The sequence below is a fragment of the Penicillium argentinense genome (genome assembly GCF_028826775.1).
Source record: "Penicillium argentinense strain IBT 30761 chromosome Unknown utg000009l_segment0_segment0, whole genome shotgun sequence".
NCBI lineage: Eukaryota > Fungi > Ascomycota > Eurotiomycetes > Eurotiales > Aspergillaceae > Penicillium > Penicillium argentinense.
The window spans coordinates 4,692,053-4,711,063 of NW_026622668.1; the positions used below are offsets into that span (position 1 = coordinate 4,692,053).

At 51.9% G+C, this 19,011-nt stretch overlaps 8 protein-coding genes across 8 annotated transcripts; 2 read left to right on the forward strand and 6 right to left on the reverse strand.

Moving 5' to 3' along the window:
- Positions 1–663: 663 nt before the first annotated feature.
- N7532_009332 (uncharacterized protein) lies at positions 664–5,534 on the reverse strand (the record flags this gene model as incomplete). Its single annotated transcript, XM_056621823.1, has 4 exons — positions 664–2,475; positions 2,531–5,125; positions 5,200–5,228; positions 5,276–5,534. 4 exons carry the CDS (start codon positions 5,532–5,534, stop codon positions 664–666), a joined length of 4,695 nt encoding a protein of 1,564 aa, XP_056472629.1.
- A 1,211-nt stretch (positions 5,535–6,745) lies between these two features.
- On the reverse strand, positions 6,746–8,069 carry N7532_009333 (CVNH domain-containing protein; the record flags this gene model as incomplete). Its single annotated transcript, XM_056621824.1, has 3 exons — positions 6,746–7,529; positions 7,668–7,866; positions 7,928–8,069. The coding sequence occupies 3 exons, from the start codon at positions 8,067–8,069 to the stop codon at positions 6,746–6,748; spliced, it is 1,125 nt and encodes a 374-aa protein (XP_056472630.1).
- Positions 8,070–8,527: 458 nt separating this feature from the next.
- N7532_009334 (uncharacterized protein) lies at positions 8,528–9,430 on the reverse strand (the record flags this gene model as incomplete). The annotated part of the gene is made up of 1 exon (XM_056621825.1): positions 8,528–9,430. One exon carries the CDS (start codon positions 9,428–9,430, stop codon positions 8,528–8,530), a length of 903 nt encoding a protein of 300 aa, XP_056472631.1.
- Positions 9,431–10,283: 853 nt separating this feature from the next.
- N7532_009335 (uncharacterized protein) lies at positions 10,284–11,648 on the reverse strand (the record flags this gene model as incomplete). The annotated part of the gene is made up of 3 exons (XM_056621826.1): positions 10,284–10,868; positions 10,918–11,100; positions 11,166–11,648. 3 exons carry the CDS (start codon positions 11,646–11,648, stop codon positions 10,284–10,286), a joined length of 1,251 nt encoding a protein of 416 aa, XP_056472632.1.
- A 536-nt stretch (positions 11,649–12,184) lies between these two features.
- On the reverse strand, positions 12,185–13,680 carry N7532_009336 (FAD-dependent oxidoreductase; the record flags this gene model as incomplete). The annotated part of the gene is made up of 2 exons (XM_056621827.1): positions 12,185–13,365; positions 13,434–13,680. 2 exons carry the CDS (start codon positions 13,678–13,680, stop codon positions 12,185–12,187), a joined length of 1,428 nt encoding a protein of 475 aa, XP_056472633.1.
- A 744-nt stretch (positions 13,681–14,424) lies between these two features.
- N7532_009337 (YeeE/YedE family protein) lies at positions 14,425–15,493 on the forward strand (the record flags this gene model as incomplete). The annotated part of the gene is made up of 2 exons (XM_056621828.1): positions 14,425–14,712; positions 14,801–15,493. 2 exons carry the CDS (start codon positions 14,425–14,427, stop codon positions 15,491–15,493), a joined length of 981 nt encoding a protein of 326 aa, XP_056472634.1.
- Positions 15,494–15,719: 226 nt separating this feature from the next.
- Positions 15,720–16,907, reverse strand: N7532_009338 (glutaminyl-peptide cyclotransferase family protein; the record flags this gene model as incomplete). The annotated part of the gene is made up of 1 exon (XM_056621829.1): positions 15,720–16,907. The coding sequence occupies one exon, from the start codon at positions 16,905–16,907 to the stop codon at positions 15,720–15,722; it is 1,188 nt and encodes a 395-aa protein (XP_056472635.1).
- Positions 16,908–17,128: 221 nt separating this feature from the next.
- On the forward strand, positions 17,129–18,051 carry N7532_009339 (uncharacterized protein; the record flags this gene model as incomplete). The annotated part of the gene is made up of 3 exons (XM_056621830.1): positions 17,129–17,336; positions 17,405–17,563; positions 17,639–18,051. The coding sequence occupies 3 exons, from the start codon at positions 17,129–17,131 to the stop codon at positions 18,049–18,051; spliced, it is 780 nt and encodes a 259-aa protein (XP_056472636.1).
- Positions 18,052–19,011: the final 960 nt, after the last annotated feature.

The following is a 19,011-nucleotide window of genomic DNA, read 5'->3' on the forward strand; positions in this document are numbered from 1 at the left end:
TCGATACGCCCGCAACAAAAGTGCCCGTCCGCCCAAAGCGGTCTAGCGCGGCCCGCATAAAATGCGCGCAGCCGTCGCCAATTTTTTTTCCCTTCTTCATCCTTCCAAGTTTTATACTGGTGAGTCCATAGTCTTACCCCGACTGAATTTCGATTCATTTACTGACTTTCCTGCAGAATGATGAAAGCTTAGCGTGTTCTGTATGATCGATTTCTTCTCTCTGAGGCGGGTGGCTCTTCCTTTTCGGAGGGCTTAAGGGCTGCTTGAATCGAGGGGAGGGAGAGTGATATACGTGTTCGGCACACCCAACCTTGTTTACAACAACGGACGCTGAAAGCATCTCTGATCCTTTTAAGAACTTGGTGGTGTATCCATGAGCTGCGGCTATGGGTGGGATACGAAGGATGGGAGTTTAGGGTCTTGGAGAGGTTGACCGGTTGTCTTGGGCTAAGCTCAGCTGAGCTTGTCACCGTCGTACCTTTATGACATGCACCTTTCTCTTTCTTCAGTCTTCTTCCATGTACTTGGAAATTTGGTACATGGAGTAGTTGACCCAGTCAAATAGGCATTATAGAACAGTCTTGGTATATCTTCATTGGTATTCACGGTCTGGCAATCTATACATCTCGAAAACGCAAATTAGAAATAAAAGAAGGACTTTTCTCAAGCAAATATCATTTTTTCCAGCACAGCCTTCTCGCCGCTATTCTCCACCAAGCTCTTAAAAACACCATCCTCAATGCCCATCAATTCCTTCGGAGGACCAAACTCAACCGCCTTGCCCGCATCCATCACCAAGATGCGATCGAAATCAGCAATCGTGCTTAGTCGATGAGCAATAACGAGCAGCGTGGTAGCATTGCGGCCAAACTCAGACCGAATAGACTGCTGGATCAGGGCATCGGTTTCCATATCCACGGCGCTGGTCGCCTCGTCTAGAACCATGAGCTTGGGGCGGGACACAATTGCACGGGCGAGACAAAGTAGCTGCCGTTGACCCTGTGAGAGGTTCAGACCTCCTTCTGAGATCGGTGCTGCGAGCGATGTGAAGACATTCGTGTTGGCTTGCTGGGCCGTCACAGTGTCGGGTGTCGTCGAGCCCGTTCCTCCTGGTTGTCGCGGCGTAGCAGCTTGCGAAGTCAATGTCGCGTCATCGTCGGATGAAGCAATCAAGTGCACGCGGGCAAGGGCGTCGTATAGCTCGCTGTCATTGTACTCTTCAAATGGATCCAGGTTGGTTCGCACAGTGCCCGAGAAAAGAACAGGATCCTGGGGAATAATGGCAAGTCGACTGCGCAGATCATGCAGCTTGATCTTGGAGACATCCAGACCATCGATGAAAATCTGGCCTTGACGAGCTTCCAGGAATCGGAACAAGGCTAGAGTCAAGGATGATTTGCCCGCGCCTGTGCGACCGACAACCCCGACTCGCTGGTTCTTTTCGACGGTGAAATTGAGACCCTTGAGAACGGGTGGAAGATCTGGGGCATATCCCACCACTAGATCAGTAACTTCAAGACGGCCCTCCGTTGGCCAGGCAGCGGGTGCATCGACGCCGCCTTGGTCTTCAAGCTCAATGTTCGAATATTCGATGACGCGCTCGGTGGCATTCATGTTCAGTTCGATGTTGGCGTAGTGCCGCAGCGAGAATGCGATAGCCGTGTTGCATTGCAGAGCGAAGCTTAGAGCAAAGCCTGCCAGCGCTGCTGAGATCCCTGGCATGAGAACAACAAGGGTTGCTGTCATGGTCGAGAAGACTGCGCCCACGAGGTTCATACGGATACCCAGCCAGCGATTGAAAAGCCACATAGTCCACCATGCCTGAGCATGGTCGTTGATCTTGTTGTAGATGACTTCGATGAATGTATCGGTTTTGGTGAAGGCTCGAATGGTGATGAGGCCAGCCAAGCTCGATCCGAATTGTTCGAAGACCGGACTTTTCGCTGTGCTTTCGAGGCGTTTGATTTCACGGGCACCGGCAAGATAGGTGAATGAGAGTTTGAGACAGACAACAAGTAAAACGGCGGCGAATAGAATCACCAGTGGGGAGACAAGCATGCCAGCAACCATCACTCCGCAAACTTCCAACACCGAGCCACCGAAGAATGCAAGGTCGTAACCGATACGCGAGTCGATAAGGTGGAAGTCGGCTGTAAACCGGTTCAAAATTCGACCCAGTGGGACGGTATCAAGCCATCTCAGAGGAGCACGGAGAACCGCATACGTCAGTCCATTGAAAAACTTCCTCGAGGCACGAAGACTGGCCGAGAGGAGGAAGTAGTATCGAGCGGTTCCAAGAATGGTGGCGGCAGTAGAGATGCCAATGTAAATACCCATGTACATCTTGAGGTTGTTGTCGTCTCGGGTTGAAGCACTCTGAACACTTGTCATTGAATGTTGCAAGAGTGTGTGAAGCTGTTCTGGATGGACTTGTGTCCGAGAAGATTCGCCGGCCCAGACATTAATCCACCAGCCCTTTGAACAGATAGTTAGCTATTATTTCCAGCACATGGAGAGAGGCTTCACTTACTCGTCCAACCATGAGTGACGCATAGCCCAGGTATACCAGAACAGTAAGAACCATCGTGAAAGGGTTGAATGCCATGGTAAAATACTTCTTATAGACCGCGAGGCTAATCGATCCCACTTCTCGTCTTTCATCCTCAACAAACTTCTTCGGGTCTGCTTTCTTTGCTAGTACATCCGTATGCGGTGCCGAGGCCGTTTGCTGTCGGTGTGATGTATTCGAAATGACCTTCTGAAGGCTACTCTCCTCGGGATCAAGCAGGTCTTCCTCGACATCTTCTGCAGCGTTCCTATCTTGCTCCGCAGCTGCCTGCTCTTCTCGGAGAATGTCATCCAAGTGATTAGACGTGCGAAGTTCCTCGATAGTCCCTGCATATTTAACGCAACCATTCTCGAGAAGAACAGAGTAGTCGGTTCGAGGCAAGCAGAGGGCCACATGGTGAGTGACAAGAATCCGTGTGCGACCGTTCCCAAGCTCGCCAGTCAGGGCATGTTGATAGACGTATCGTCCTGTGTGTGCATCGAGCGCGCTGAAAATGTCATCCATCACCAGAATCCCAGCCCTAGAATATAAAGCTCGAGCAAAAGATACCCGCCAGCGCTGGCCACCACTAAGGTTGACACCGTTCGCGCCAATGTCGGTCATTTCGCCGTCAGGCAGCATCTCCAAATCCTTTTTGAGCGCGCATGCAGACAGGACCTTCTGATAACGCTCACCATTGTACGGCAGCCCAAACAGAATGTTTTCTTTGATGGTAGCATTCTCGATCCATGGAATTTGAGCAACGTATGCAATGGCGGAATCAATGATCCAGTTTTCACTGTTTGCGAGATCGTCGAAACGTTCGCTGATCGGAGGCGGGACAGGCACCTTGATAGTTCCTTGAAGAACGTCACATTCACCAAGTATCGAGGAAAGCAAAAGACTCTTTCCAGACCCTGTTCGCCCGGAAATAACACTCAGGCCTTTGGTCGGGAATTTCAGATCCATATCCTGCAATGTAAACCGGTCCTCCTGCTCATCGTCGGCAACCTGGCTCTTCTCAGCAGGCCATGCCACAGAGGCATTCTCGAACGCAATTTCATCCGCAGCAACGGTGTTGACAGTTTTCTCTTCCGATGCCATGTAAATGTCGATCCGATCAGCGCTAACCTTTGCTTCCAGGCCATCCGCGATGATCTCAGGCAGGATAGCCAGAGACATCTCCAAGGCTCCAAAAACAGACATGGCCGTGAAGGCAACGGACGCGGAGAGTCCTCCGTGTATAAGCGCGTAGACTGTTAAAGAAACCGCAGAAAGACCGAGCGGGCCTAAAATCCAGATTGCCAGAAGAATAACATCCATCAAGAATGAGGTCCATAGTGCATGCAGCTCTGCCTCTCGAGCATCTCCAATCTTCTTCTGCCATTGTGCCTCCAACGCAGAGAATTTGACTTGCCGAATACCCTGCAGCGCCTCGGTGACAATCGCCATCTTGGAATCTCGCAATTTCATCAACTTAGCCTGGGATCCAGTGAGCCTTTTGGCTGCGTATATATTCAACGGCGTGATGAGCACAGAGACAGCCATGCCAGAGAATGCCGCTTTCCAACCCAGGATCTGGACCAAGAACGTGCAACCAATAACGACTTTCATGATGGCCAATGGGATGAGATAGGCGAATGAGGTAAAGTCGGAGATACGTCTGGCGTCAACGGCTGCGAGATTGATGATACTTTGTCGGCTCTTTTTCAGTGCTGCCTCGTCGTCTTCATCCTCGTCTTCCTGGTCTGCCAGCAAGGCCTTGGCTGCCGCATTCGGTTCGTCCTTGCTTTTCAACTTTTTCGTATGCTTTGCGTCTTTTCGTCGCATTGATTTGGCAAAGACGGTCGCGGAAAGCTCTGCGTAGATTGGAACAAACAATTTCGAGCAAACGGACCAGAACACCCACGCCTCAATACTGGAGTACAGCAACATCAGTGCGCCAAGTGCAAACACCCAGATTATGGCCTGTATCGGGTTCCAGGATTCCCCGCCGCGAGATTCGAGCACGCGGAGAATATTGAATAGTGCTGTCTGAGGTCCAAAGCTCAGCACGCAGAGCACGAGCGTGAGGAAAAGCTGCAGACCAAGCTCCCTCCAGTGCGCAATAACGAGGGCTTTCCATAGTTTGCGCGTTCCTCTTGATTTTTCAAAGTTCTCTCGTAAACGGTCCGTCCGTCTGTCCGCGCGGAGTCGGGGTAAATCGGTTACCTCGAGCGTCCGATTCTCCACGGCGTAGTTCAAAGTGCTGTTCGCCCAGGTGAATGTGAAGCGTCCAAGAGCTGACACTGAGTATTCTCGATCTACAGCGCGCCCTTTGAAGAAGAGGTCTGGCTTGCGTGGTAATAGGACACTGCATAACCCGCGAATGAATGCGCTGGTAACTTGGGCAATAGTCAAGCCAGCCCAGATCGGCTGTCTAAGTAGAATACTCTGCGAAGACCATGCGAAATGTACTTCTAGGCAGGATACTGCAAGAGCAATCAGACTACCCACGAAGGCATATTGGCCCAGATTGAATCTTTCGGTAGGACGAGGCTCGGTGTAAAAAGCCATCGCTTGAATCGAAAGCAGGATCTATAGATATACTGTATTAGTCTAGAATGTTCGTCATGGCACTGCTCAGGAACAGTGCATGAGGTATTACGCACCCAAATACTAAATTGCAACCAGTTCAGAACTATAAAATCATTCAACCTGAACGTTGTGAACACAGCCAGAGCCAACGTCGCGAGTAAGCCGGTAGCCGAAAAAGCCCAATCGCCGCTCTCTGCCACTTGTCGGAGAACGCGCGCAAAGACTCCTCCGTCGCCTCGCCGTCTTCATCGCGATATGCAGTCTTGGCCAGGGTATGCTCATCCTGTCGGGGCGATCTACGGCATATCCGATCGGTGACACTTCGCGCAGCAGGGATGCTGTCGACGCCGACCAGAAGTAAGGCGACCGACCCCGTCACCAAGGACACGACCTGGGCGTTTGGGAGCATTCCTCAAACGAAGCTGACTTGTATGAATGGGAGAAGAAGAGAGGAAAAAAAGGGGGTGGAGCTGCACTCCAGACTGCATCTGCCCGGGCTTATCTCGATCCTATCCTCGCAGGGAGTCATAGCGGGTCCTCCTACTTCTCGTAAGTATAATAAGCAAGGTGACATCGACGAGCGGGGAAAGCCGCTCTTTTCTTTTGGTTGCTCGTTTCCTGCGCAACCGGTGAGTCAAAATCGAAGGAGCAAGGCTCGTATTTGCCGCAACGGCCACCTCTGATTTTTGGCAGCGACAATGCTTGATATGCGCACTGCGACGCCTACTGACGGTCGACGGGGGTGGTTGGCTTGCAGCCACCCAGCGGTCCGAGAGTCGTCGGGTTGGCACAACGGGGATCAAAGAACGGTGAAGCGCGGGCGAGTGTCATTGGTGGTCATCTTGAGTCATGCCTCCGACTGGTTGCGTCGTGCATGTTCTGCAGCGGCGGGCACCTCTCTGGGAAGTTGTACGTACGCGCAGATGTGCCTGCAGTGGAGCCGTGAGTATCGAGGAGGTGGGGCCCTCAGTCTCTGCATAATTCGGTCTCGATGAAGCCGAGTGGAATGGAGAAAGTGGTTCGTATGACTGCAGGATACAACGGAAGTGGCTGTATGCGGATTCAAGTTCATAAAGATATGAAGAAGATGAGAGGTAAGTGTTGCGGCGGTGGCAATTGACACCTCGGCCTGGCCTGAGGCCACGGCTTCGGGTGAGTGAACTATAAAGCCGCAAAGGTTTCACTATCGGATCCTTCGATGAGAATATTTCTGAAAGTAGTTGTGTTTCAGTTCCAGACCGTCTATTCCGGCTCTCATAGTTCGTCAATCCGAAATCATGGCAGTCGGGTCGCACGGTGCTATCTTTTCTGACACAACCCATGCCTCTCTCGGATTACGCAGCCGGGTCGCAAAGCACCCAATTAATAGCCCGAGTGGCGGAATAACAGAGGCGTAAAACAATCTGATTTTATCGGTCGAATTCTCATTTCCCTAATTTTTATCAAATGTCTGGCCCTGATAAATTCACTAATTTTATCAGTGCGCAATGCTTCTGGAAGTACTTTGACTGGAACTTCGGAATCGACAACATCCATTCAAAACATCCCATCACGACAGAATCCTATCTCTTAATGTGATTATTCAAATAATCACTAAAATACTGCTCTTTCTACTAACCGTTAGCCTCTGAACCAAAACCCGCCCAACCTCCAGAGTAGTGCAGAACAAACCTTCTTCCCCACAAACCTAACAAAAACATCCTCATACTTCCTAACCTCATACGGCTCCGTCCTCAGCAAAACCAGCCTATGCTTATTACACCACCCCTTCATACTCCTCAATGTCGGCGCCCCATGCACAACCCCAATCATCGGGTCCAGCACGAGGCTCACATCCAAATTAGCCGGACTAACCAGCAACGGATCATGGGCGTCCCCTTCTAACAGGTACTCCTCCCGCAGCGCAGAGATCTCATTTTCGACGGTGGTTTTGGTCCCGTCGTAGGGCGACTTGTGGTGGCCCACTTCGTCGTCTGTGCCGCTTTGGCAGGTCTCTGCTCGGTCGGGTTTTAGTGCTTGCCGGTCGAGGATCCATTGGTCTGTGGTTGGGTCGGTTGTTTGTGTTTGGATATGTCGGGTGAGAGGGAGGACTTGGCGGAAGGGTATGGTTGTTAGTGGGCGGGCTCGTAGGACTGGGAGGATATTCATTTTGGTTGTGTGAGTGGGAGTGTAGAGTGTGGACCACTGGATATGGCATGAACTTGGATATATGTAGTTGATTGCGATTCTGAAGCTGCGGAGAAGCGTCGTGCGACGAGATGACATCACCATTTTCAAGAAGTCATGTGCCTTGAACTTAAGATGAGTATGGCTTCTAACGCCTGTGAATGGTTGGATTTTTTGGATGAAATCAGTTGCCGTCATTACCAGCGGCTGGCTTTTTACAAGCTGGTCGAAACCACTACTGCAACTGCCACAGTAGCACGGTCAAGACCAGCGACAACTTCGATCTTGGGAATAGATAATTGTGAAAGTAACATAAAGACAATCATCCTGAATATAAGCATTTTGCAAATCCTTCATATCCACCTAGACTCCTCACGGTAGAACAACCAACTCTCCATCAATATTCGCAATATGATCCGCCAAATCAATCTCATTAGACACAAACTCCCCGTCCTGGCCAACAAGATCACAATGAAGAATCGGTTCTCGATCGGGGCCGTCCGAGGAAATACTCATATTGCGCGCATTCTTGCTGAAGCCCTTACCGCCCCAGGCAATGTGTCCTAGCATTAACACTACCCGTGAGATGAACTGAACTTTCTGTAGTTTAATGATCTTATCTGCTGATCTACTCACCATCCTCATTTCCGAGATAATCATCCAACAGGAGATCCGTTTCCAGGCCGCTTCCTTCATCGTTGTTGCAAATTGCGACGAGGGATGTGGCGCCGGGTTTGGAGTTGAGGTGGACGTCGCAGGCGGTTTTTTGGAAGGACATTTTGATTCCTCAAGTGTTAGATTGTGAATGGAGTATCTAGGGTAGTTAAGAAAGGGACCGAAGATGTAGTTGTCTGAGGCGTGCGGGGTCTTGTTATTTCACTGTACTTCTAGGTCATGTGGCGAATTGGCTTGGTTGGGTCAACCGTTGCTTGATGAGCCGTGGAAGAATAATCGGGTTCATCATGACGTATGGTAATGAGGGGTTTCCTGGATGAGAGGTTCCCTGGAACCCCTTGTCTTTTCTTAGTCTTTTTAGTGTTTGTTATATGATGGTTGGATAGCCAATGGCCTGACCGATAACTGAAGTTCATTTGACATCACTCAGCTAAGCTATCAGGCTACTTCACAACAGACCCTACAACAGTAGAAGAATAATAAAGAAAATAAAATCAAATTCTCAAACTAACACTCGTAACTCATAACCATATCCGCATCGTATTCATACAATCGAAAATTTTAGAACCGCTGAGTCTGAGTGTGCGGTTGAGCAGCGTTCGATCCAACAGTCTTCGACCCATCAAGGTCAGAATCAACACGCGGATCGAGCTTGTTGGCCATATCACTCTTATGTGGACCAGAAGTGCTCTTTCTCGTGCCGGTGTTGTAGCTGCTACCAGCACCAGCACCAAGAGTCTCATGCTGCGACTGGTCAAAATTCTTGGTGGTCGTCGGAGCCTTGGAGCCATAAAGACCAGCAATCTGGTTACCGCCCATAATGCTGCCCTTGTGCACGTCCTTGTCGAAGCGGTTCTCGCCCGAGAACTCCCCGCCGACGTGGTCGTTCTTTGCCTTGCTCATGTCGCTGTCGACGCGCGGGTCCGCTTCGTTGGCGATGTTGCTCTTGTGTGGGCCTGCGGTTGAGGAGGCCGGGCCTGTTGCGGTTGTGTTGGTGGCATCTGTGGTGCCATAGCCAGTTCCAGCAGTGGTGCCAGTGCCAGTAGTGGCAGTGCTGGGCTGGTGAGAGGCCACCGAGCCGTGGTGGCCGGTATTGGTGGTGCCGATGGGGGCGCCGTGACCGGTGGTGTGCGAGGCGCGGTTGTCACGGTCGCTGTCGAAGCGAGGATCGGCCTTGTTGGCGATGTTGCTATCGTGGGGACCATGGTTGGTTGAGGTGGAGGTTCGGTCGTAGGTTGAGCCCGTGGTACCGGTAGCGCTGGTGGTGGGATAAGTCGAGCCAGCAGTGTTGTAGGTGGAGCGGTCGCTGTCGACGCGGGGGTCGGCGGCGTTGGCAGTGTTACTGTCGTGGGGACCGTAGTTGGAGGAGCGGGAGGAGTCGTGGGTGGTGGTGTTGCCGGTATGGGAGGAGTTGTCGCCGTGGTGGTGGACGGCGTCCTTGACCTTGTTGATGAGACCCGACATGATGGTTGATTGATGCAGCTGCTAGTGGATAATTGTTGGAAGATGGATTTGGAAGATGAATGTGAAGTGCTTTGGATGTGTGAATTGGAAGATGGATTGAGGTCGCTCATAGGGGTTTATATAGATGCTCGTTGTCCATGACGCCATAAATCTATCAAACAAAGACATGACGTGGAATGCCCCGCATGGAAGGCCGTGGTACACCCTACATACAATCGTATCCTAGAATGGAATCAGGTGTTGACAATTGAGCCGGTGTTGGTAGTGTAGCTGGAGTGTTGGAGTGCAAACCGGGCAGGATGACGGCGCGGCACGTCATAGCCGAAGCGCCACCGGCAGCGGGATCTTCAGCCTTACCTGACCTATACTAGACCACTTACAATATGTACTCACGGAATGTTCTATTTTGGAGTTTTAACTGCGATCAGCTTAAAAAATATCCGGACGTGAAACGTTAGTGGAGTGCATTGCTAGCGCCTTCCAGCTGATGCTTTTGCGTCATGGCAATGGTCGGAAACCGGCTGATCGCCAGACATCTGGATTACGGTGTCGATCGCTGAATTAATCTAGACAACTGGGTCAGGTACGTAATATCCGATCGGTCGATGATCGATAACTTATCATGTACGTTTACATTTACCCCTCGGGGTACTCTACTCTACTACAGTAGGTACTGAAATAATTGAATGGTGGCGGAACAGGAATAGTCCTAACGCTGGTCATCGCGAATCTCTACATCCACGTATGTACATGTACATACGTAAGCATCAAGCTGGTACCTCCCGAATTCGAATAGGTTCGCCCACCTCAGGGCCAGGCCATGATGAAATCCCCCACCAAGCCAAGCATCACATCACGCCTTCGGCACCCATCCTCTCCTCGGCACAAAGTCCTGCACGCCCTCGTCATCCAAAACATCCTTCCCCAACCGGCCAGTCACCACACTCCTCTCAACCTCCGGCCCAAGGACATAGAAGGGCTCGAACCCCTGAATACTGCGAGTAGCACCGTGAGTAGCTCCTCCATTCCGGACCCAGACCTGTTTCCCGTCCCTGCTCTTCACCCGCCGAAATCCTGATCCCACCGTATCAATCCGCAAGTACCACGTCCGACCGTGAACAGAGCCAATCGTATTGAATGAGCCCGGGTACGCGTTGGTCTCCCGTATCTCCCTGTCGTCGCCGTCAGAGAGGTCTGTTTCCTCCTGCAGAGTAGTCTCGCCACGCTTCGGCTCCGGGTCTCGGGGGGACGGTGGGGACATCGAGTCGGGGTCTGTGGGGGGCGAGGGTGACATGCGGGCTGCGGGTCGACGGCGATTTTTGAGGGAGGTCTTGCCGGTGCCGGTGCCGGTGCCGGGTTTGTGTTTGTTTTGTCGGACTAGGGAAATGGTGTAGTTTTTTGGGAGGCGGATGCCGTTTAGACGGACCTTGATTTTGCGCTGTGCATCATTAGTTCTTTGCTTATTGAATTTTCGAGGGAGAACTTACTCGTTGGAATGCGTCGCGAAGCTTGGAACTTTCGGAAATCGCTGGGGCGTGGCCTCCGTCAGAAGAGGTGTCGTCGGTGTCGGGCTGGTCTTGCCCTGTGCGGTAGGGCAAGATCTGGAAGTCACCTGTATCCCAGATTATGACGCTTCCCTGGCCTAATGATGCTGTTTCAGCTAGGTTGTACTGAGATCATTAGCCTCTTCCCCCAATTAACCTTGGGAGCGAATTTTTAGTATGGATGGACACACCGACAAACCATGAATCCTCGTCTCTGTGGCATTCCTTCTATTATCCTGATTAGGATCACCAGGTAGACCATACATGATAGCCCAGCAGACGGTACTGGAATCCGAGAATTGCAGTCTGAGATCATAGTGCGGTCCGGCGACGGGGTGATCATGCTGATGGATGACGAAGTGATGGCCGTTTGAATGTGCATGGCGCCGGTAGAGGTCAACCCACTGGTCGATTGGAAGATGGGGTGTTGACCCTTGTTCTGAAGCTGGAAGGATACTCTTCCTAAGTTTCATTGACCAGGTGTCAAGATATTCCGAAGTCTTTGGGTCAGATGGAGTGATTTTTGAGGGGTGCGGATTGTCGCCATCTTGGCCATTTGCTCCCCGTCGTTTTGGTGGTGGGGAAACGGATTTTTGCAAAGATGATAGATGAGGTGCTCGATTTGATTCAGAGTGCGGAGAGTGAGAAAGCGGAGAGGTTCGGCTGCGTTTCATGATAGCATGCCTCGTTGCGTGCTCTGACTTCAACCAAAACTGGACGATGTAGTACAGGTTCCACTCATGTCAAGAAGAAGGAGAGAAGAGGGCGAAGCTAGCCGCCGAGGTATGTAGTCGAGCTAATAATGAAGGTCGAGATCTGAGTTCGTTGAAGATCAGAACGCTTAGTCATGACGCAGGAACGCTTTGAATGGACTACAACCCACTAGACAAAAATTTGCATTAATTGCATTTTAGCTTGATGCGAGGTAATATGAGCCTTATCTGCGAACTCTCTGGGGAGTGTTTGTTCCGCTTGATAAAATGGCTCGGAGTGCATCAGTTGTCTTTCTGGGATCACCACCACACTTTGCTACACCGAGTAAAATTCTCCTAAAATGGACCATTTGTTTCCCGGTGCTATTCAAAAGCTCAAATAGAAATTGGAAATATTCTACTGCAGTGGGTATCAGATATCGTCTAAATCATGATCGCACACGCCAAATCAAGAATGTTCTCGCGCATAATCAAGCCAAGTCCATAGTCCGGAATCCTCAAGGGTTGTTCGATTTAACCCGGACGCTCTGGGGGTTGTGAAAAACGTCGTTTGGGTCAATGTCCCTCTTAATAGTTTCCAATCGCGGCAAGTTACTACCCCAATAGGCGTACTGCGCATTTTCCATGTACGGATCCACGTAGCCAGGATAGGCACCAAAGCGGGCGCCCGGCTTCTCCGAGCGCAAGATAACATCGTTCAGGCCCTGAAGGAAATTCTTACTTTGGCGCGAGACCGGGCCAAGAAGGTTGATGGCGTATGACTGCATCCACATGAATGCATCGCGGTGAGCATATGCCGTCGCGTCCATGGGCACATCGTTTGTCGCGCCCGCCTCCAGGTCGAAAATGATAAACCAGGCGAGGGTGTCCTTGGGAGTTTTATCGATATATTCAAACAGCGCATCAACGCCCTCGTCCGGGATTATGGTCGCATTGGTGAATGGTAGAGATTTCGAGTAGAAAGAAACCGGGATACCGCCAGCAGCCTGCTCGATGAGGTCTTCTGCCCGGCTACCGATCATCCCTAGCCAGTTGCTCAGCGTCAAAACGGTCGAGGAGCTGGCCATGGGGAAGTGATTCTCGAGTTCAAACGCGTCGAATTCCTCTCGAGTCCCAAAGTACGTTCCCGAGACAATCACACCCGCCTCGGTGACCACCAGCTCGCTCGCAAACTTACGAGTCAGCGTCTCATTCGAGACGAGCCTCTGCCAATCTTTGAATACATTTGCTTTGTCCCTGCTGCTCCCCATAGTCCACGTGAATGAATATTGATACGCCTGCGTTGGAGCAGGATGGGTATGCAGTTTGAACTCGGTCACAATGCCAAAACTCGCTGCAGCCCCTTTGATCGCGAATAAAACATCCTGATGCTGATCCTTCGTGGCTTGTACGATTGTCGAGTTGGCCAGCACGACGGTTGCTTCTTCGACATGGTCTAGCGCCATGCCCCATTCGCGCGATTTCGGACCCAGCCCGCCGATGGTGAAATGGCCCCCGGTACCGACTTGTCCACAAGTGCCGTGGGCAACGGCACGTCCGCCTGCATCATTGAGGCGGGTGGTCAGGTCGCGGAGGAGGGTGCCGGCTCCAATTGTCGCGATTTGTGTGTTGGGGTCAATGGAGAATTGCTGGAAATTCTGGAGATCGACGACGATGGCTCCATCGGTTCCTCCGAGTCCTATACAACCGTTTAGCTCAATGCCCAAATAGGAAGTGAGGGATCGGATGGAATGGAATGTGGCATACCATAGTTCCCATAACTGTGTCCACCGCTGCGAGCCTGGACCTTATAGCCGTTGTCAGCGGCACAGCGCACGATCTCGGCGACTTGCTCGTTGGTGTCGGGGTAGGTTATTGCGGTTGGGACGACTGGGAAGTCCAAGTTGTAGAGTGGAGTGATGCGCAGAGAGCCGCGGAAGGCGATCTTGCTGGGGTTGTAGGCCACAGCTGCGAGGAGGCAGTCGTGCCCGGGAATGCTCGGGGCGTTTCCCATTTTGGCGCGGTGAGAGGCGAGATGGGAGAGGACGAGAGGGAAGTTGAGAACAATTGAGGTGAAGATGGGATGAAATGAGGGTTTCACCTAATCGGGCAGCGGCATCGCGAGTCGCGAGGAAGGCGCGAGGCATTGGATTGTTGGAATGCTGCGTCACTTCTGTTTCGCCCTACCTTGATTTTACGAATGGACGAAGGGCAGTACTCCCAGCACAATGCCATTGTTGCTAGTACACTGTCGTATTTCCCCCAGTATACTCCAGATACACTACAGTATAACCTGGGGTACCTTGCTGGGCCCCATCCGGGCCCTATGAGCGGGAATCCAGTACAAGAGACGTTCCTGCATGTGTGTAACATTTTGAGCAGGATATCCGAGTAGCCTCGCTGGCATGAAGAATAGTTGCAACCTCACCACCTCCCAAGTGTTAACAATGCGCAAATGGGCACTGATAGAAAGTGCTCCACTCGGGGACATCAGGTCGCCGGGGACCACCGCAGGTCCCCGAGCTCGTCGCCGTTTCCTGCGCTTTCAGGAGTCGCCTTCGCTTTTCCTTTTCACTATCTGCCCTCCTCTTATCTTCCATCTCTGCCTTCAATCTCACTCCTGCTGGCTGGCTGTGCTTGTGTGGTGATACTGAAATTCGCCGAGATACTTTGGATGACATCAAATAAACTTTAATGGCTTAACCGCGAAATATCAACCCCGTCCTCCCTTCATTCAGACATACAAGTGACTACAAGTATGTTCACACCAGTGCACACCTCTCTGGGCGCCCTGCTCCTCTTCCAGGGCTCCTCGGGCCTCCTCGTGCACAACGGAGCCGTCTTCGGCATCTCGTCCCTGATATCTAGCTCCGTCTTCAATCCCGGCAGGGAGAACGTCCCCATCGTTGCCGGACTGGTCTCGAGCATCTTGCCAGTATACCTACTGGCCCCGAGTTTGCTTCCAAATTACCCTGCCGCACCCGATTCATTGGCGTCGGCGGCCGCAACGGCGGGCGTGGGATTCCTTCTAGGCTGGGGCACCAAGGTGAGTTGCTTCCCGGTACAGCGGCATGGGGAAGAAAATGGGGAGGGTTTATTTGGGTCGGAGCTAATGTGAGCTGTTCCTGCATTAGAATGGCCGAGGATGTACCTCTGGCCATATGCTGTGCGGTTTATCCCGTCTATCGCCGCGCTCACTAATCGCGACAACCATCTTCTTCACCACGGCCCTAATCACCGCTAATATCGGGTCACTCATTCCTTCATGCGGCTCGACACCATGCTACACACCCGTGTATCCCTCCTCGACAGAAACAATCTTCATCGCCGGCTCGGTGCTGTTGTCTGCTATCACGAACTTCATCATCGTACCACAACTCCCCCGATCCAAGCAGTCACGAACAGTCTATTCCTTTCTTGCAGGGCTCCAATTCGGTCTCGGTCTGTTAATTTCGGGCATGGCGGACTCCGCAAAAGTCCTGCAATTCTTCGCTTTCCCCACGGATTTATCTCGATTCGACCCCTCACTGGCATTGGTCATTGTCTTTGGTATCGGTCCCTCGTTGTTGACCTACCTGTCTCGGCAGCCGGGACAAGTGCCAGAGAAAGATAAGCTGGCGACGAAGCCGACTCTCGCGGAGCGTTGGCGAGTTCCTACTGCGACGGTGGCTGATATCGATTGGCGGTTTGTTGCTGGTGCGCTGGCTTTCGGCGTTGCCTGGGGCTTGCGAGGTGTCTGTCCTGGGCCTGCTCTGTTGCGAGCTGTTTGCCAGCCTACCTGGGGACTGATCACTATGAGTGGATATTTGCTTGGGAATCTTTTCTAGGGGGAGTAGAGGGAGAGACTGCGAGGTCAAAATTGGATAAAGTCCCATAGAAGGATGCATTGTGTATAGTAGCTAATGAGAATCCGTCATAATAACGCCAATCGCTCAAAGGAGGATAATTATAGGCTGTACAAAAGAAATCAGCAAGTGTCTATCAATCATGATATAGAAAAAGAGATCTACAGGGTATATATATGACCACCAAAAGAGACGGGGACGGGAAGGCTTACAATTCGGTCTTCTTGTCCAGAATAGCCTCCGCTTCAGGCGATTCATTCCGTCGTGACGCTTGCTCTGAAACGTCGAAGTAGCCCTCCAACTCCATCCATTCAGCGGCAAAGGCGGTAATAACAAGTCCCCAATCCTCCACGGTAGGCATATCAAGATGCCCCGCATCATCATCAGGAGTATGCCAAACAGGCGGGAATCCCTTGAACGGCGAAAAATCAATGAGATGAAGGACCTCGACGCCGCGTGCCAAGAACGGTAGATGGTCATCCTGAATCCCGCCCAAGGGCGCGACATCATGAGAGTCTTTGTGCGCATCGATGAACCAATCTCGCTTCGCTGACGACTTCAACTGTCCCAGTGATCGCAGACGCTTTTCAGCAGTTCCGAGACTTTGGTACGCCCAATGCGTAGTCGGGTAGTAGGATTGGATATAGGGGGATTTGGAACCAAGAAGGTCCAGGAGGACAAAGAGCTCGATGGAGGATAGCGGCGTCTTGAACGTCGACATGGCCGGGTACATTTCCGCGCTCCAGTTCGATGCTAATGCACGCGCACCGTATAGAGAGTCCGTGGCCGTCCAATGGTCAAAGGCCTCTTCGCCGTCCAAAAAGATAATCTGGATGCCATGCCGTTCATCGAGCGGATCTATGCCCTGCGCTTCCATCGCTGCCCATTTCTTATCCAGAGCCGCATCAATGCTACGCATAGCATGCATGATCACGGCGCATGGTGCCGCGCTATCAATGGCCCCGATGAATCCCTCCGGTTCCAGCTTGCTGTCGTAATGCGCTACCAACGTCAACCGCCCGACGTCGCCGGCCGGTGCCCCGGGCGGATCGCGCGTAGCGATGAAATTGACAAAGGGGACCTCTTTCCCCTTCGAAACCGGCGTCGTCGATGTGGAATTTTGCAGCTCGATCTGCCATTTCGGTAACGTGGTCTGGAAGAAGTTGGCAAAGTGCTCGAGGACGACTTCGTGGCCGGGGGTCCCGGGAACGCGGGTCTGGAGGATCGGGGCGAGAATCGCGCCGGAATGGATATCGTAGTCTTCACTCGCGCGCGGGAGGGATTTCAGCGTTTCGTCCGAAAGTGGCTCATATGCCTCTGCGGGAAATAAGAAGGCAAGTACGCTGATCCAAACAATCAATAGGTGGCCCCAAAGGCCATGATAAGCCGGAGACATGGCAAAAATCGCTAGCTGCTCATGACTCGCACGATGTCCAAAATCACGAGTCCCAGGCCGGCCGGGCGACTCTATATATACCGTGGAGTGAGGAGAGGAGCGTTTCCATCCGAAAGGAGGGAGACAATTGCGGAAGTAACCAGGCGGGATCGCCGGGCGGTCGCCGCTCAAAGCAACGGCCTCGGTGGAACCACAAAGCCTCACTTTCTTCCCTCCGCACCATGCGCCTCCTCCTGCACCCCAGCTTGCGCGCGCTGCCGAGGGCCGCTCAGCGCGACCTGCGCAGTCGCATCTGGCTGCGTCTCAAGTCGCAGGGTCCGCGGCCTTCGCAGCGGAATACCCCCAAAGCTCCGTCAAAAGGCGCGGTGCATGAGCCGCCGACGCCGACAGTGTCCTCCGCTGAATCGGTCAAGACAACGATGAGGAAAGGTGGGACAAACATGAAATGAACGGCTTCGGGCAATTGAAGGACATATGTGCTGATTCGGGGGTTACAGGTCCACCGGAACGTATACTGATTTACTATGGCGGAACTGGCCGAGCCATGTTCCTGGGCATGATGAGAGTGACAACCATTTTCTTGTTTGGCGCCGCTTGCTTCCTCGTGGCACCCTTCTGTTACGCCGACGAGGAAAGGCAGTGGATGACCCCGTTAGGTGAGTTTTGTTTTCTTTGCGCAAACTCAATTGCGGATCTGGGTCGCCGTCACAATTCTAATCTTTTGTTCCTAGTCATCGCCGGAGGTGCAGTTCCCATGATCTCATTCGCATACGTCGCTTCACCTTACGTCAACTTCATCCATCTCGCCCTCCCCGCCTTTGCCCGGAGATCTCGTGAAATGGCTGCCCACTACGCCAAGGATCTTCCACCGACGGCCGTTCTATATCTCAACACTATGCGGTGGAACACTATTCCGCGCCAGACTACCGTCCGTCTGGGAGACCTCGTGTCGGACAGGGACCCTATTCGACCTGTTACTTTCCGGAATCTGAAGCCTGTTCAACTGCCGTGGTGGAGGACGAAAGCGCCGACTCAGTTCTTTGCTGCTGCTGAAAGCAAGCCTGGGAGACAGACAACAGCGTTCTACCCGGAGATGTGGCCGGCTATTTATAATCGGATCCAGAGTCAGGCGAAGAAGAGGTAGTTTGCCCTGGGCGGATTTTGTTTCTTACATGACTGTATGATTATCTTGCATCGACCTCACACCTGTACTATTAGGAATCAGCCAATACATATTCAGTATTTCCCTCGTGTTCATTTGCCCAAAGTGTACGTAATGGTCTTAGTACACTAGTGTAGGAAAGGAGGGTGCAGTTTATTTCGCTAGAAAGACAATCTTGATCCTTCATAGTTGGAAGCTGCTACCACCGTGACCACCTGAACTCCGGTCATTTCCTCGGACTTTTGTTCGAATAATGTGAAATCCTGATAACTTGCCTCAGAATACCTTTGGGACATAAGAAGTTACTGTAACACCAAATTCTCAATCACATATATTGCACCGCGGAGACAAAGAACCTTGGAAAGAGTGAGACGAGAGCTGTAACAAAATTCAATTTTCCCTTGTTCGTTCTCTGTTCCAGAAGTCTTGCCGTGCTCTCTGCTCAACCATATGAATAAGTTGGCAACACTTCGAGAAGCCGGCATATTTTACCCTTTCATGAATAGGAAGAGTCGAGCCATATGAATACCTCCGCACCTGAGTGATCTCCCAAGACAATCTGTTGGTACCACCAGCTAGGTACTGTGTACACAGTTAAGTGGACAGTGTGTATGCTCCAAAGAAAAAGTCAATTGATTCATGTAGATAGATTTTGATTCTCAGTCTAGTTGGAAAACACCCCCAGATCCCACACGCCGGCCTTCGGCGGTCACAACACCGGGGACGCAGCCCAACGCAAGAACGCGTACACCAAGCAAGGGATATGATCCATCAGTCGCTAGCAGTGGATCACCGCTAGTTTGTTCTGACAGGAGGATATATCCCGACACAATCATATCACAAGACACGAGTACACAGAGGTCGCTGTTCATAGTATAGTGTTTTGGCAGGCATATAAGACGCTCATCGTATGACGCATTCTTCACAGCGATTCGAAACAGT